Source organism: Onthophagus taurus, chromosome 11 (assembly GCF_036711975.1).
Source record: "Onthophagus taurus isolate NC chromosome 11, IU_Otau_3.0, whole genome shotgun sequence".
In the NCBI taxonomy this organism is placed as follows: domain Eukaryota; kingdom Metazoa; phylum Arthropoda; class Insecta; order Coleoptera; family Scarabaeidae; genus Onthophagus; species Onthophagus taurus.
Window position 1 is genome coordinate 34,964,161 of NC_091976.1, and position 17,620 is coordinate 34,981,780.

General features: G+C 41.0%; 1 protein-coding gene across 1 annotated transcript; it reads left to right on the forward strand.

Moving 5' to 3' along the window:
* Positions 1–15,429: 15,429 nt before the first annotated feature.
* LOC111418052 (uncharacterized) lies at positions 15,430–17,280 on the forward strand. Its single transcript, XM_023050483.2, has one exon. It carries the CDS (start codon positions 15,430–15,432, stop codon positions 17,278–17,280), a length of 1,851 nt encoding a protein of 616 aa, XP_022906251.2.
* The last annotated feature ends 340 nt before the right edge of the window (positions 17,281–17,620 follow it).

The window sequence follows — 17,620 nt, forward strand, 5'->3', positions numbered from 1 at the left end:
GCGAGTTATTGCGACTTGGTTTGCATGTCCTTATAGTAATGCCTTCATACACCTGACCCCGGTCAATGATTAATTGCTGTACTATAACCACGACAATCTGTGTTGCGTACCTTTACTCACAATAGAACAAGCAAAACAATCACATCGATTACGATGAGTTTTATAAAAATAACGTTTAAAAAACTAGTTGCTTCAATCTCTTCAACAAGAAAGTCATAGTTTTTTTGATGACGACCAACATAAATTTCTTTCGACATGTTTCTTTTCGTATTTATATCAAAATTAAATAAAAAACACTTATATAAGAAGGTATATTAAGGCAAATTGAGGTTCAATCACGGTTCAAGTTGAGATTATTCTTGAACCATTTTCCATTAAGTATTTCACACGATTGTCTTCGAAACGGTATGTAGATACAATAATTAGAATAAGTTGAATAAATTAACGATTTCGTTCTTGATGCAGTAGTTAATTGTTGTTATGTAAGTCTTTCTAAGAGGTTGAATTCAAAATCTTCTAGTAACGCGTTGAAATGTCACTAGCATCTCGGCAAAATTGAGGTCATGACTATCCAACCAGCTCAATAATAATGAGTTTCATCACGGCAGGCCTTAGTATTGGTCAACAGCCGTTAGCTTAAGCGAAGAAAATAATAATAAAAAAAAATACAACGCACAGAGAGTATTTTATTTCTATCAACCGGTAGAACTTGTTGAAACGTTTTTGTCGAGGTCAGTTCTGATACAAAATATACATATAGAATTGAATCAAGTCTATTATTGTACGAATTCACGTTTATCACCAGATATTGAAAGTATATATAATGTTTATATCATATGTCTGCATTTAACCGCATATTTATCCCTTCTCGTGATATTCAATATGTTTTTTAGCTAACTGCGTAGGGTTTGATCAAATATTAATATTGTAAAAGCGTGATAACATTACCCTTTGTATATTTGGAACATATGGTAGGGAGCTTAATATAGGTGATTGAGTGTTGCTTTAGAAAATTATTCAATAAAAAGAGCTTCTTTGAATTTTACGGTGACATGAAGAGTCGTTGAGATTTTAATTGTAACCGGAACGATAACTACAAGATCCCGGTGACAAACTTAATAATCCCGTATACAAAAATATTTCACAACGCAAATAACCCTTCCTCCTGACGCTAAAAGACCTTGAAGCAGAAATAGTCGAAACAAATCGCGAAATATCCTATCGCGACCTCAAACGCGCATCTAAAGAAAGTATTTTCTCTTTAGCTTGGAGTCGTATAAATGTTATTCGACAACAAAGGAAACGCGACAACCGCCGTCAATCCCTCCGACACGGTTTATACAGGCTATTAACGTTATTCAGATGTAAAGGCGGAAGTGGCGAAAAAAAGAAATAATAACAATAAATGGAGGAACTGGAGCGCGCGGTTTCCGCGCAGATTCAATGGTTGTTTATCATTATAACGGAGATTTACGAATCACGTCGATGAGTGAATTTAAGACAAAAATGATTTTTAATCACATCCACTAACCTATAAACTTGATTGTTAACAATTAAAGGAAAAGTTTAGCAACTTTCTATTTCACACATGATTAACAAGAACGAAACAATTTACATTTATCTTTAATAACAGACCGCGAGCTGCTCACTTAGACTTGGAGTATGTCGGTTCTGATGGAATGGTAATGAGTGTCGTTCTTGAGTCGATTCGTTTTAACTGGAAACGCGATTGGAAAGTCCCCGTTTAAACCGATTATTATTATATATTACTAATGCAACAACGTTTTCCGAAACGATTTGAATACAGCGAATGCAGGTGGCTTATGTCACACGTAAAGACCTTTGCGTCATCTCAAACTATGTTTTCAATCTGTTCTCAAATTCAGGAGTAAATCTGACACAAATCCTTCGAGCAAGTCCTGGCGGCTTCGACTGCGAGTTATGCTTTAACTTCGGTTGCTGTGTTATTCTGAGATTAATTCCGTGGTCGATTAGGCGGGCACAACGGTCAATAAAGGTCGATTTACGATCGGCATGGCAGCACATGCGCCTCACAGAGGGCATTAAATAAATTGATAGCGTTTTGTGTTTTTACAATACGTCATTACGTGTCTACGTTTGCATTGTTGAACGCAGCCAACTGCGTGCGTATACGAACTGAAGAGTTTAAAGTAACCATAAATGCTTTCAGATAAGCTTTTCACGGTTTATAAACAATTGCACGTTTCTTTTTTATTGACATATTTGACCTGAGCATGATGATCCATTGTTGTTAAACCTTCGCTACCGAGCAGCTAATAATATAAACAAATCGCTTTTGTAGGCATGAATCGATAACTTTACGTAAGATTGCAAGAACTTTTAAAATTTTCTGTTTCGATCGACACCGCTTCGTTAATTATCCACCAACAAATTGCAAAAACATCTCGTCTTGGCTTTCGCTTTCTTTCATCGCATTTTTACCTCGCTGACGAAAAAGAAATTTTACTCTATTTGGTATGGAACTGGATGCCAAGGCATCGAACGACTGGTTCTGTGCTGGCGCAATCCACGACTGGATCGACCCGATGTGCAAAAATTGATTTCTAGAAAGGCAATTATCAACTGGCGGGAATGAAGGATGCCGAGCAGACTCCCTTTCAGCTTTTTCAGAGATATATTTCGAATACTCAGCACTCCTTTAAAAAAATGTCTCCACAAAACAATCTTCTCCATTGAGTTTTTTAATTATTATAGGACATTCAGTTTTTCTACAACAAGACGTACGAAATAAATACTTTCACCCAGACCCCTCGATGTCTTAAAAGTGCACAACTCTCTCGCATCGTCATCAATTTGCCGTTTCCTAAGCGGGGTTAGTAACAACGACCACCTTTCACTTGTACGCCTACGACAATAATAACATCCATCGCTTCAATTAACTATAAAATAATCTTTATTGCTACTTATTACTATACTTGAAAAATATTAAACTATTAAAACACTGCGGTTATTTTTGTATCTAAAACGATTAGCTAAAGTTACAATCAATAATAGTAAGTGTTTGGAAGCGCTTGCAAGGCGTCTCATAGACTAGGTCACGGTCGGCTACGGTTTTCACTGTTTTTAACCACGTGGTCACTTTCACCGCCTCCTTGTCTTGTGCGGAGAAATGTTTGCAAAGCGCTCGTGGTCGAGTGAAAATCGCGAGTAACCTTGAAAATTTTGAACTATGAAATAAAAAAAGATTTAAAAGTACCAAACATAGCCACAATTATTTATTCCGCCTTTCTTTTACGTAATGTAGTATATTATTGTTTTAGCACCATCATTGAACATATTAAATGACATCATAAATACAGGTGTTTTTGATTTGTTTACATGACTTTTTTTAGGTAAGTAATGGTGGTGTTTTGACAACTTTACTTTAGTGAATAATGGCATTTTATAAATAGCATATTTTTTATTTTTTGCTAAAATATTATATTTTGTTATTATTAATTACGATCAATAACGTTATAATGGCTGCGGCTATCATTCCGTTTGTTAGTTTGACAAATTTCCTTGTTGGTCGCCCGATGTCGATAAGTATCGGTAGTACTGTATTTACAATAAACCGATGTATACATTTTTATAATACCGTGTGGTTTATTTTAACACCTATAGCAATATAAGATACCGTTAAGCCATAGTGCGTTGTGGAAACAATTATTTTCTTTTTCTTAAAACGTGTCGAAACGGTATCTATACGATCTCAGTGACTTAATCATTTAATTTTCTTTTGTACAAAATTTAGGTTAACTTTTATTATCAACAAAGACATTCTTTCGAATTATATTTTCTTTCATGATTATTAAAACAAGATCGAAAAATAAAAAGAACACTATCTTAATGTAATCGGGATGAATACGTCCTTGGTAGATTTTGTGACGGTACAGCCACCATTTCCGGCGGCTTATTTTTCACGGTTAGCTACGCGAAAAATAATTCTGTAACATACAGTTGCATTTTCAGCGATATTTAATACACAACTTCAAGGACAAAGCGTAAATAAAGAAAACATATATGAACTCGTTTAATAATTTATTTTGTACGACCAAATCCCTTGGCTAGTCGCGCACATACTAATCTAGCGTGGAGTTAGTAAACAACCCCTCACCAAGTTGTTGAAAATTAAGAAGGTTGGGATATGTCAAATCTGATTCTCATATTTTATGTTTAAACATGCTGTTTACACGTCAAAATACGGTTGATACAATCCCGTCTGTTGGACTTTGTGAGACAAGTTTATTGTTAGAAATATTTCTTCAGTAGGTACATCTCGAGAAAAAATGTCACCACAATTTCCCTACGGCTTAACGAATAACGTTTATTACTCTGTAGATTTATGGAGCAATAAGCGGGCTGTTCACGTGTCTTTTTGCGATGCGCGTACACACGGTGGAAGGGTTTAAGTGAGGTTTTCTATTTGTCCGCGAGCAACAGCAGGCAGCAGCTGCAAGCTCATACGGTTCCCAAGACCAAACGAAAATGTTCACTTCACTTAAGACATTTCCTAATATGAGAATAGCGAAGAGTAGACATCTCTTATGCCCATAACATGAAAGGGTACTACATACGTTCGTACACAAGTACAATTTTCCAGATAGGATTGCGATAAAGCGACTCTTTGAAATGCCCATGGTGTACGAGCCGTCGAATAAATTCAAATTCTATATGCGTACCGTTTTATAATGCCCACAATCGTACGTGCACGGAGTTTTGGCCCACGAGTATTTTATAACGATTTATTTTCACTTTCTTGTGCCATATACCTCTTACCCATAATCAGTAACAATAACAAAATTCATTTTAAAATCTCAAACACGATTCGCTTGCTATTACATTAATATGGTATAATATAAATACATAGGCTAGAGAAAACCGTTTCAAACAACCCGAAAACGTTCAAAGTGACCATATTTTTTAAAAACTTGAACAAATAATGAATTTTACCACGACCCAGCTAATTATTGAATTTGTGGTATACAAAGTCAAAGTCAAGGACGAAAACGTTTCAAGTAAATATGTGTAAGACCCGGGTCGTTTAATATTTATAAGCGGTGAGTAATCGTTTCTCAAAGGCATATAATAGTCGAGGTGAAATTAAAAAAAAAAATACTACACACAACAGTGAGAGAACAGTTTACGCGAAATTAGTTTACGAGAGAATAGTTTAAGAGAGAACAATTATGAGAGAATGGAGAGAGAAAAAAAAACGCTTTTTCAAAGAAGATTTAATATCACAACTTGTTGATATTTTGACTTATGGATATATTGATTTACGTAACGAATACGTTGTTTACAGCGGGTATCGTAGAGTAAGTTAATGGAAATTAAAATCATGTTAGTTACAAATATTGACGTTCGCTTTTGATAAATACTGATAAGACGCACTGAAAGATTAAATTAGGATTTCTTATTTTCTTGTAATTTTTTTTTAAGCATTTCTATTTATTTTTAGCAGACAACTTGCAAAAGCAGGCGATGAGAACTTTTTTTGCAATTTGCGTTCAAAATACGTTATCATTTGGAAAGATACAAATTTTGTTCTATTAATCAACATTTTTTTCTTTTACACATTAAAACAAACCAATAATTTCAAAACACATTATTTTTTTGACGAGAATCACTGATAAGCCTTAAACAAAGCGATAACAAGTTCCTTTGAGGAAATAAAGTATGTATTAAAACCACAAGGATTATTGTTAAAAACAGGAAATTAGTTGATGTGTTTCTCTGTGCTGAACATTTTTTTTAAATAAAGTATGTGAATATACTAAACGCATCTGCTTTCTTAGGTAAAGAGGTGTATCTCCAAACGTAGATGTGGGTACCATCTGGTCTGAGTATACAGGAATTCCGTATCCACTCGTCTAATTGTAGGTTACTAGTCGTCGTGTTGTTGTTGAAGCGGCAGCAGTAGTAGTTTGCAGAAGGCTTCGATGACCTTGAAACCATTTTCATAATCAATGAGATCCCGAGCTCGTTACCGAACCGGAGCCAAATTAACATTTTTTGTACGCCATGATGAGCACACATATAGGTTAGGTAACATTAATAATTCAATTTTTAAACGTAAATCACTCTTTCCTCTTCTCCTTGAAGAAGAAAAGAAGGAAGATAATATCGATGAAAAAGTAGAGGGAGAAACGTTGTTGTTTACGAACCAACACCTCCAACACGAGGAAATGTGTGTGTGTGTGTGCTACAAGACGAGAAGAAGAAGAAGAAGAAGAGGATGAAAAACGTAAAAACAAAAGCTCTACGCATTTAAAGGCCAAGGCCAACCGGGATACTACGTCACATTCGCCGAACCAGGGTTTTGTTACCGCTCTGAGCCTGACTTCGTGGACTTTTCCTCTTTTGGGCCACTCGAGAGAAAAAACTCCATCGTTTCGTACAGTTTTATTATTTTTTAGTTTTTAGCCATAACAGAACGTTTAAGCAGACGGTTATTATATTTTGTTATCCACCGAAAAATTACAAACGTAATCCCTTTGGGTTGGAAATTGTAAACTTGTTGCGTTTTGCGATTCTTGGTTATAGGTATACAACGTGAAGCGTTGCATCAAACATTGTAGCAGTATGGCTACAACAATAACAGTTAATTAAACGCGGAAGCTATCGTTTTTATTTCACCTTGAGTGTTTGTACATAAATTCTCAATTTCTATTGTTGAAAGTAATTACACCTTTGGTACCGGCAATATAAAATAGATATGGAATAAGTTGAAAACAAAAATTTTTATTTCGCATATTAACAAGATTTAAAATTGATTTAAAAACCATTCAAATTCGTAATTTTTATATCTTCTTTTTCCCCTTTTCTTCTGGTCAGTTAGTTATGGTGTTGCCGAAAGTGGTTTTCTTGGACGATGGCCCGTCGTAACGAGTTTCGAGGCTCTTTTTTGCGTCGTGCAGATTCCTGGCGCGTAAGAGCAAAGCGGTTCCCGCGGCATCTACATCCACCAAAAACTGACCAGACGACGGTGCGCCTCCGCGTTCCCCTATACACCCCTCGATAAACCGTCTTCCACCGCTGGCACGGGTCTTTTCTCGCAGGCACGAAGGCCCGTGAAGAAACAGGTTGTTAGGTGACCAAGTCACTGGATCTAGGAAAGAACCGATCCGCTGCTCCTCGTGCGAGAAGTCTCATTGGGGCCTCTGCGGGATTCGGGAGGCAACGGGCTCAAATAATCACGGTTTTACTACTCTACAACTCCACTATACGACCAGCCCGAAGAATAGCCGTTTCTACGCCGGCGCGCCGGATCCAAGGTTATCTGCCCGAAGCCAAGAAGATGAGACCGAAGAAAAAAGATTATTTAAAAGCAAATAGAACCTCAAAAATATATGAATTAGGGCTTAATAAAGACTACCTAATGTGCGATTGATAACAAAAAAGGTTGAAACTCTCAATTTACAAACGGTAGCGGTTCGTTCGATGTCTACCGAAGCGTCTTTTTGAAAAGTCCTCTTCGATCGATGTCTTGGTTTCGTCCTCGACGTCTCCACCAACACCGGCTGCCCATTTTCGGTAAATATTATCACCGTCAACATCTGAACGAGCGAACGTCAAGGGAACCAGTTTCTGCGGCCGCTCCTCTTCTTCTTCTTCTTCTCACTTTGGCCTTTTTCTATCTTGGTTCCGTCGACGAGATGCGGGTACCGGCTCGATTACGCACTTTGCAGGGGTCGACTACGCGTCGCACTGGGCAATACGTTGCAGAAGCGATGACACAAACAAAAATAATCGATTTTTATAGGCAGAATTGGCGTGAATATAGTGAAAATGTTCGATTCTTCATTATCGTATTATACTTATCATGAATTCGAATATGTCAAGTCTTCGCTGTTTTTATTGATCCGACGATTTGACAAGAAGCGTCCCAATCATCCTTAAATAAAAGCAACTGTACATATACAACTGATGGTCGTTAGTTATTAATATCTTTTTTATTTCAAAACCATGTTTTCCGAACCGAAACGACAGATAAGTTTGGAAGTGTGATAATTTGCTTCCTGTACGCTGAATAACAAAATACAATATGTTAACTCTGGGACAACTGTTAGGATTAATGTAGAAAAATGTGAGAAAGTTGAGTATAGATAGTCTATTCCATTTAATTCTTTTAACTTAACGCTTTGTTTCTATTTCGCCTTTTACATTATATACGCGCAACTTTCAATTCACACCGTCATGGCATTATGTAAGGAATACTTATTGGAAGATCAAACATTGTGTTGCGTTCGTTTGAGTTGAGTACAAATATTTTCCGACTGTTAATTTGAGAGTCAGAAACCACTTTGAACGACTGTAAATTAAAGAACACGACTATTAAAAGTACACACAACATTATTGTGTTTAATGTTATTAAATAAATATATAATAAAAAAATGCGCATAAAAATGTTGAATGAAATTAGAATGTAATTTGTATTGATCAATGATATTTTTTTGCTATAAATTCTTAATCAAAGTCGTTGAGTTATTTTTTCTAATCGTGAAACCTTGACACAAACGTCGAGCAGAAATTGCAAACTTCTCGGTTTAACGACTACGCTTAATTATGTAAATTAACAGGGAGAAGGAGTGTTGACTTGACCAATGCGATCGGGAGAATTGGAATTAAAAAATTAACTAAAAATAATAATATTAATAATTTGAAATTTCGATGAAAGATAAATTAACTAGAAAATTTCAATTTCTCCTATGAATAAACTCTACGCAGTTAGAGTATTCAGTACTCGGTAGGGTTTTGGTTTTAAAATTTAAATTGCGCCATTGTAAATCGATTGTTTCTCAAATAAGTGGAGTACCACTGGTGGTTTCTAGTTATGCAAATTTATACTGTCCTTTTATGCGCGGTTGAATTGTATAGAGACGTGACTGGCTCGTTTACTCGGTTTTTAAAGCGGCCGTTTATAATTAATATTTTTTGATTCGTTGATGAACGATAAATATAGCCGAAAAGTATGGAAATTAATTAAGCGCGCGCGGAGAAAGTTTTAATCGGAAAGGAGAAAGTCCGGTATAAAAAATGTTTACGAGCGTATCTTGTGTGGATGAGGTAATCATTAATAAATTCACTTTCCATTTCTGCACACTACTAAAAATTTAAGATGGAAATTAAAAATAACCGTTGAAAATAAGATGTTTAAAAAAAGTTTTCTTGGTATTTTTCCACGAAATTGTCTTTAGTAATATTTGCAATTTCTTTACACGCAACAACAAACGGTAGCGACACTTTGGAATACTTATAAGAAGAGTGATTAATCCATTGTCTCTCGAATTGCCGACGTCGACGAGTTGCAAGTTATTAGTAAACATAGAGTAGGAAATGGGGTGCGGAACGTCTTCTCTCGAATATTAACGAACCGTGTAGGTATGCCGTGTGTGTAAAGCACGCGGGCGAATGATGTCCGAAGAATCGTCGGTAAATCGTCGAGTGCTACTCCGTGCATTTAAAATCTCAGTATCCGATAAAATCAAAAATACTAATGGAAATATTATTTTCAAATTCTTTTCCTTGTAAAAGCCATTACTTGTGCAATGTCGTTAATAAAAGGATAAGTTATCGGTTTCAAAATAGGATAATACTCGTCGACTAAAAGACTTGCGCGCATAAATCAATACCACCCATTGTTAATGAATAGAACTCAATCAGCGTACTCCCGATCCCCTTACACGTATAATTTCTGCGAGATAATTGCCGTAGCACATAGGCCATCTCTCGTCGTCTTCTTCTTCGTTTGTTTTTTGCTATGCCTTAATAGCCGCCAGGCCGTGCGGATAATAAGAATTGATGAGAAGGAATGGCTCGGTTTTAAGGACAGCTTATGGGCTAGGTTCGCTTCGTTATCCCTACATCAATCTCCTTGGGTGCGATAGCAATCGATTCTCGACGAAACTAAACTAGTTACCTTTAAATTGAGTTCATAAAAAGGTAAGTCTCTCTTTTTTTGTAACTTATTTTGTCGCATTGCTTGCCTTTCAAGTAAAAAAAACAAAATGTGTGACACGTGACCCACCAGCATATAATGTAGTAATCTAGGGGTGATTTTCACTCGTGAGATCATGAGGGACACACGTTACCATCCCTTAAAACATCACTACGTCAAACCCCTATATGCGGGTCGATTTGAACTACACCGGAATTACTTAATTGGATATATATAGGGTAGATTCCAATATAACGAGGGATTAAACAGTTATCACAATGTGAATGTAGTAGGGTAACCGGTTATGAGGGATTTATTAAGTGGTATTTCACGGTATCTGACAGGGGTAGGAATGCAAGAATAATAAATTTAAAAAAAAAGGTTTGTTTAAAATTCTGTGTCGTTCATTCATTGACACATTCTTCCTGTAAAATAGCGGAAACGCGATATCTAATAATAGTTCCTACGGCAATGCGGTATTCACACGATTATTTTAACTTTCACCCGCTGTGTTTCACAAATTATGGTTTCGATGTGACTAGAGGATAATACAAACTTCAAAGTGAAAACGGGCCAGCTTAGAGAAATATGGCTACGGTAATGAACTATTACATGTTAAACATTACGTTCAAGAGTTCGAGGTCTAATTCCAAAGCAAACTTACTTCAACTTTAATATATAGAGAGCGCCGTGTGTCCATATAATAGTAATACACGAGTAGGTAATTATTAAACAAAAAGATCATTTTATTGGTGAATTTGATTTTCACAGTGGAGATCGAACAGTGGAGAGCACAGGTTTAGAAAGTTCTGTTGCACGGTTGGCTGCTTGATCCACGGAGTTGTTTTTGAGCTTTTGAGCAGACTTCCTGAACAATTTTCCGCCAGCCGTAACCGAGAGAGACTGTCACCTCGCTCAAACGAGCTATTGATCTTCCTGGTCGGCTTGACCCGATAAAATTGTCAGCAATTATCGTCTCAAATCGACCAGAATATAAGTTATCAATTAATACGAGGGTGTAATGAAAGTATTAAAATACTTCACCAGAAATTCTTATCTTCGTGCATTTATTATGATTCAAATTAGTATATTTCGACGGCCTCCTAAATATTTATGTCCGCTGTTTCCTGTTTATACCTGAAGGCACTCAAACGACCTTACGAGTTCACGCACAGCAGAACTACGTGCATACATTTACGTATTTATTTTGTTTTGTACTTTCATTTACCTTAGATCAACAGGTATTAACATTTTTAAAAAGGACTATTTGAAATATTAGTGCCGCATATAATCCAAGAAGAAAAAATTAGGAGAAAAAAGCTGAAAAAACGATTTTCGCCCACGACTATATTGACCGGGCGTCATTGGCGTTACTTGCCACCACGCGCGCGGAACATTTGAATGCTGTAAAAATTCCGAACGGGTTTCTGGTTGCCGCAGACTTGGCTCGGTTCTAAAGCAGGAAACGTTGTTCATACCAACGGCTCCCGCGGCGATAGTAACTTCGCAAATGGTTGTCGCTAATCAAAAGTAAATAAATAAAAAAATTGTAATACTCTAAAACTAGAAAGAGATTTGATACTATTAGTTCCCTCTGGTGAGTAGGTGCGCAAATAATAAATATTATTCGATTCAATTTATGTTGGACCCAACTCCAAATAGAGAACTGTAGTAAAATCAACAATAATAACTACAAATATGACTTTAAACCTACTCTAAAACGCGAACTTTTCTACCTACTATCTCCATCACTAAATAAAATGTATTACTATCATATATACTGCGTGCCCCGTATTTTCCGCATCAGAGCATTATACGGTTGTAGGATACCTTATTCTGAAGCGATCTTTGTAATAAATTTTTTTCGAAATGTTTATCATAACCGCACGGAAACTGTTTAAAAGCGACCAATAGCGTTCACGGAAAAAGTTTATTTCTCTGTCTGTTTTGTTTAAACAGAACCGGAAAACAGTTTGTTTAAACAGTTCCCGTGCGGTTGGGTTCGCGGTTGGGTTGGGTTCGCGGTTGGGTTGGGTTCGCGGTTGGGTTGGGTTCGCGGTTGGGTTGGGTTCGCGGTTGGGTTGGGTTCGCGGTTGGGTTGGGTTCGCGGTTGGGTTGGGTTCGCGGTTGGGTTGGGTTCGCGGTTGGGTTGGGTTCGCGGTTGGGTTGGGTTCGCGGTTGGGTTGGGTTCGCGGTTGGGTTGGGTTCGCGGTTGGGTTGGGTTCGCGGTTGGGTTGGGTTCGCGGTTGGGTTGGGTTCGCGGTTGGGTTGGGTTCGCGGTTGGGTTGGGTTCGCGGTTGGGTTGGGTTCGCGGTTGGGTTGGGTTCGCGGTTGGGTTGGGTTCGCGGTTGGGTTGGGTTCGCGGTTGGGTTGGGTTCGCGGTTGGGTTGGGTTCGCGGTTGGGTTGGGTTCGCGGTTGGATTGGGTTCGCGGTTGGGTTGGGTTCGCGGTTGGGTTGGGTTCGCGGTTGGGTTGGGTTCGCGGTTGGGTTGGGTTCGCGGTTGGGTTGGGTTCGCGGTTGGGTTGGGTTCGCGGTTGGGTTGGGTTCGCGGTTGGGTTGGGTTCGCGGTTGGGTTGGGTTCGCGGTTGGGTTGGGTTCGCGGTTGGGTTGGGTTCGCGGTTGGGTTGGGTTCGCGGTTGGGTTGGGTTCGCGGTTGGGTTGGGTTCGCGGTTGGGTTGGGTTCGCGGTTGGGTTGGGTTCGCGGTTGGGTTGGGTTCGCGGTTGGGTTGGGTTCGCGGTTGGGTTGGGTTCGCGGTTGGGTTGGGTTCGCGGTTGGGTTGGGTTCGCGGTTGGGTTGGGTTCGCGGTTGGGTTGGGTTCGCGGTTGGGTTGGGTTCGCGGTTGGGTTGGGTTCGCGGTTGGGTTGGGTTCGCGGTTGGGTTGGGTTCGCGGTTGGGTTGGGTTCGCGGTTGGGTTGGGTTCGCGGTTGGGTTGGGTTCGCGGTTGGGTTGGGTTCGCGGTTGGGTTGGGTTCGCGGTTGGGTTGGGTTCGCGGTTGGGTTGGGTTCGCGGTTGGGTTGGGTTCGCGGTTGGGTTGGGTTCGCGGTTGGGTTGGGTTCGCGGTTGGGTTGGGTTCGCGGTTGGGTTGGGTTCGCGGTTGGGTTGGGTTCGCGGTTGGGTTGGGTTCGCGGTTGGGTTGGGTTCGCGGTTGGGTTGGGTTCGCGGTTGGGTTGGGTTCGCGGTTGGGTTGGGTTCGCGGTTGGGTTGGGTTCGCGGTTGGGTTGGGTTCGCGGTTGGGTTGGGTTCGCGGTTGGGTTGGGTTCGCGGTTGGGTTGGGTTCGCGGTTGGGTTGGGTTCGCGGTTGGGTTGGGTTCGCGGTTGGGTTGGGTTCGCGGTTGGGTTGGGTTCGCGGTTGGGTTGGGTTCGCGGTTGGGTTGGGTTCGCGGTTGGGTTGGGTTCGCGGTTGGGTTGGGTTCGCGGTTGGGTTGGGTTCGCGGTTGGGTTGGGTTCGCGGTTGGGTTGGGTTCGCGGTTGGGTTGGGTTCGCGGTTGGGTTGGGTTCGCGGTTGGGTTGGGTTCGCGGTTGGGTTGGGTTCGCGGTTGGGTTGGGTTCGCGGTTGGGTTGGGTTCGCGGTTGGGTTGGGTTCGCGGTTGGGTTGGGTTCGCGGTTGGGTTGGGTTCGCGGTTGGGTTGGGTTCGCGGTTGGGTTGGGTTCGCGGTTGGGTTGGGTTCGCGGTTGGGTTGGGTTCGCGGTTGGGTTGGGTTCGCGGTTGGGTTGGGTTCGCGGTTGGGTTGGGTTCGCGGTTGGGTTGGGTTCGCGGTTGGGTTGGGTTCGCGGTTGGGTTGGGTTGGGTTGGGTTGGGTTGGGTTGGGTTGGGTTGGGTTGGGTTGGGTTGGGTTGGGTTGGGTTGGGTTGGGTTGGGTTGGGTTGGGTTGGGTTGGGTTGGGTTGGGTTGGGTTGGGTTGGGTTGGGTTGGGTTGGGTTGGGTTGGGTTGGGTTGGGTTGGGTTGGGTTGGGTTGGGTTGGGTTGGGTTGGGTTGGGTTGGGTTGGGTTGGGTTGGGTTGGGTTGGGTTGGGTTGGGTTGGGTTGGGTTGGGTTGGGTTGGGTTGGGTTGGGTTGGGTTGGGTTGGGTTGGGTTGGGTTGGGTTGGGTTGGGTTGGGTTGGGTTGGGTTGGGTTGGGTTGGGTTGGGTTGGGTTGGGTTGGGTTGGGTTGGGTTGGGTTGGGTTGGGTTGGGTTGGGTTGGGTTGGGTTGGGTTGGGTTGGGTTGGGTTGGGTTGGGTTGGGTTGGGTTGGGTTGGGTTGGGTTGGGTTGGGTTGGGTTGGGTTGGGTTGGGTTGGGTTGGGTTGGGTTGGGTTGGGTTGGGTTGGGTTGGGTTGGGTTGGGTTGGGTTGGGTTGGGTTGGGTTGGGTTGGGTTGGGTTGGGTTGGGTTGGGTTGGGTTGGGTTGGGTTGGGTTGGGTTGGGTTGGGTTGGGTTGGGTTGGGTTGGGTTGGGTTGGGTTGGGTTGGGTTGGGTTGGGTTGGGTTGGGTTGGGTTGGGTTGGGTTGGGTTGGGTTGGGTTGGGTTGGGTTGGGTTGGGTTGGGTTGGGTTGGGTTGGGTTGGGTTGGGTTGGGTTGGGTTGGGTTGGGTTGGGTTGGGTTGGGTTGGGTTGGGTTGGGTTGGGTTGGGTTGGGTTGGGTTGGGTTGGGTTGGGTTGGGTTGGGTTGGGTTGGGTTGGGTTGGGTTGGGTTGGGTTGGGTTGGGTTGGGTTGGGTTGGGTTGGGTTGGGTTGGGTTGGGTTGGGTTGGGTTGGGTTGGGTTGGGTTGGGTTGGGTTGGGTTGGGTTGGGTTGGGTTGGGTTGGGTTGGGTTGGGTTGGGTTGGGTTGGGTTGGGTTGGGTTGGGTTGGGTTGGGTTGGGTTGGGTTGGGTTGGGTTGGGTTAGTCGCAGTTAGACGTTCGCCGATGACGGATGGTGTTTTCCTGCGAGCTCCAATGAATGTGGTGTTTCTCACAAGTTTTACAACTTATAAGTGCAAATAATGGGGCAGAGACCACTATGTCACTAAATTATTCCTCCCCTGGGCCAAGGACCATTGTGGAAGGCTCTTAGTGGGTAACCTTTTCGCGATTTTGACGCTTGGTGAACCGCTAAAGACGAATTAACGTTCATAAACGTAAGTAAAGTTTTGTTTATTTTATTCCGAGTAGACATGGCGCCATAAAACGCTAATGCGCGTGTGCGAGATCGGTCAGGTGAGATAAGATAAGATATTTCGCGAGTTGAACGAACGCTCATTGCGGCGGCGGCCGCTCTAGCGGACGGGGCTCCCACGCCGTTTTTTGTTTTTTATTGGATTCGCGATCTTTTATTTTTGTTCTTGTGTCTTTTCTCCTTTTAAAACTAATTTATAGGCATCGGACCTTACTATAAAAAGAGAGAAAATTATAAATTATAAAAGGATAAACAATAACGAGCGAAAACATCGCTGAAGAGCGCTCGATATAATAGAGGGTAAGCTAGGCCCCAAAAACAAAAAACTGCACTATGGAAGATAGAGCAGCGTTGGGGAAAGACCGAAAGCAGGAAGAGATGGATGAGGGGGACAAGGGTAGAAAAGAAGAAGGGGCGAGAGCACGTATTCGAAAGAGGGAGGAGGACGATGAAAGTGAAGAGGGAAGAGAGGGTAAGAGGAAACCCAGTGTGTCATTAGACAAAGAATTAGAAGCAATGAGAGGGATAGAAATGGAGAAAATGGAAAAGAAGGAAACTGAGAAAAAAGGAAAGACCACTAAAAATATCATAGATGATTTAACGAGAAAGATAGAGGAAATGGTAGGGTTAATACAACAGAACACTGCAGTTCCTTTAAAAAATAGAATTAGAGAATTTCATGGAGGGATAAAAGGGCTGCGGAGGATATATGAAAAAGAAGAAAGGGAAAGGGAGGAAAAAATGTATCTATTAAATACACAGATAGATAAAATACAAAGTAATATAGAGATGAGAGTGGAATTGGGGAAAAAGATGACAGAGAAAGCTGAAAAAGGAACGCAAACTCAAATAAATAAAAAAGAAATAGCAACACAAACAAATATTGAAAGAATGTTTACACTACAAAGAACAGTGGAGAAGTATGAAGAGTTTAAAACAGTAAAAGAGGAAAAATGGACTAAGGAAAGTTATGAAAACACAGAAGTATTAATAGGAAATCCATTACACGCAAAGGATAGCACTGTATTGGTAGTTCTGGCTGACCCGGGAGATCCGAGGATGGAGAGGGGCATACAGAGGAAATTTAAAGAAAGATACCCCGAGATAGAAGATATCGAAGAGAATATTGGTATCATTGAGCAGACTCACAAAATAAAAACGAAAGGCCAAAGTGAAACAAGGCGAAGAAAAATAATAAAAATTACCTGTAAGGGAACTGATGAGGATCTCTTTGAAAGCTTTAGATTGCTAAGGGAGGAAGTAAAGGATGACGAACGCATATCATGTCATACAATAAAAGAAAGAGACACGAATACCATAAGAAAAATAATAGAATCAAATTTTCATGGTACAAAAACAAGGGTTGTGATATATGTACCAGAAATGGAAAAAATCAAGACTGTAGAGAAACAAGAAAGAAAAACATATGCCTTTGTCGTTGAAAATAAAGACAAGTCATATACAGACACCCTAAAGGAAGTAAAAGAGAGGCTACAAAAGGGAAACATAGGAGAGGGAATAAAAAGTATTAGAAGTACCAGAAAAGGAAAACTATTAGTTGTAATGGATAAAGATAAAGACAAGATAGAAAAAATTAAGGAGGCCATAGTTGAAAATAAAGAGATGAAAGTGAAACAGCTGAGAGATGGAGATACAGACACTATACATATAAGAGGTATGGACGCATTAGTGGAAAAATGTGAGGTACAGAAAGCCATAGAAGAGATGGTAGGAGAAGGGAGATACGATTTAAAAATGGGAGAACTCAGGCCAATGAGAGATGAGACAATGGCAATAACTATTAAAATGGAGAGAAAGGGTGCTGAAATGCTGTTAAGGCAGGGTAACATTAAGATCGGTTATGCGAGATGCAACTTGGAAAAGAGGGTAGAAATACAAAGGTGCTATAGATGCTGGGGACACGGTCACTCGAGCAAGGATTGCTCGGGACCGGACAGGGTTAAGCTCTGCTTTAGATGCGGGAAAGAGGGCCATGCAGCGAAGGACTGCAAAAATGAGGAGTATTGCCCAATATGTGAGCACAGTGGACATAGGGCGGGGTCAGGAAGATGCGAGAATTTTAAAAAGGAACTAAACACAAGAAGAAGGGCGGAAAGACAAGTTTGGAGGAAGGAATGGGCCAAAGAAACAAAGCAGGCCCAACAAACACAGATAACAAATTAAAAATGTCTCAAACAGTTAAAATAATGCAGGCCAATAAAAATCCAATAAAAATGCCGCAGAAAATAAAAATAATACAGATAAATGCAAACAGAAGCACAGAGGCCATGAATATGCTTGAGAGAAACATCGTTAAGAAAAGAATAGACCTGGCAATAGTATCAGAGCCGAATAAAAGGAAAACAGAAAACGGAAAGTGGCTCAAAAACAAGAACGCAAGCGTGGCAATTAAAATAATAAATAGCGACATAAAGGTGACAAACTGGAAAGAAGGAAGCTGCTATGTAGCAGTACAAATAGATATATGCAAAATAATAGGATGTTACCTACCGCCAAACACAAC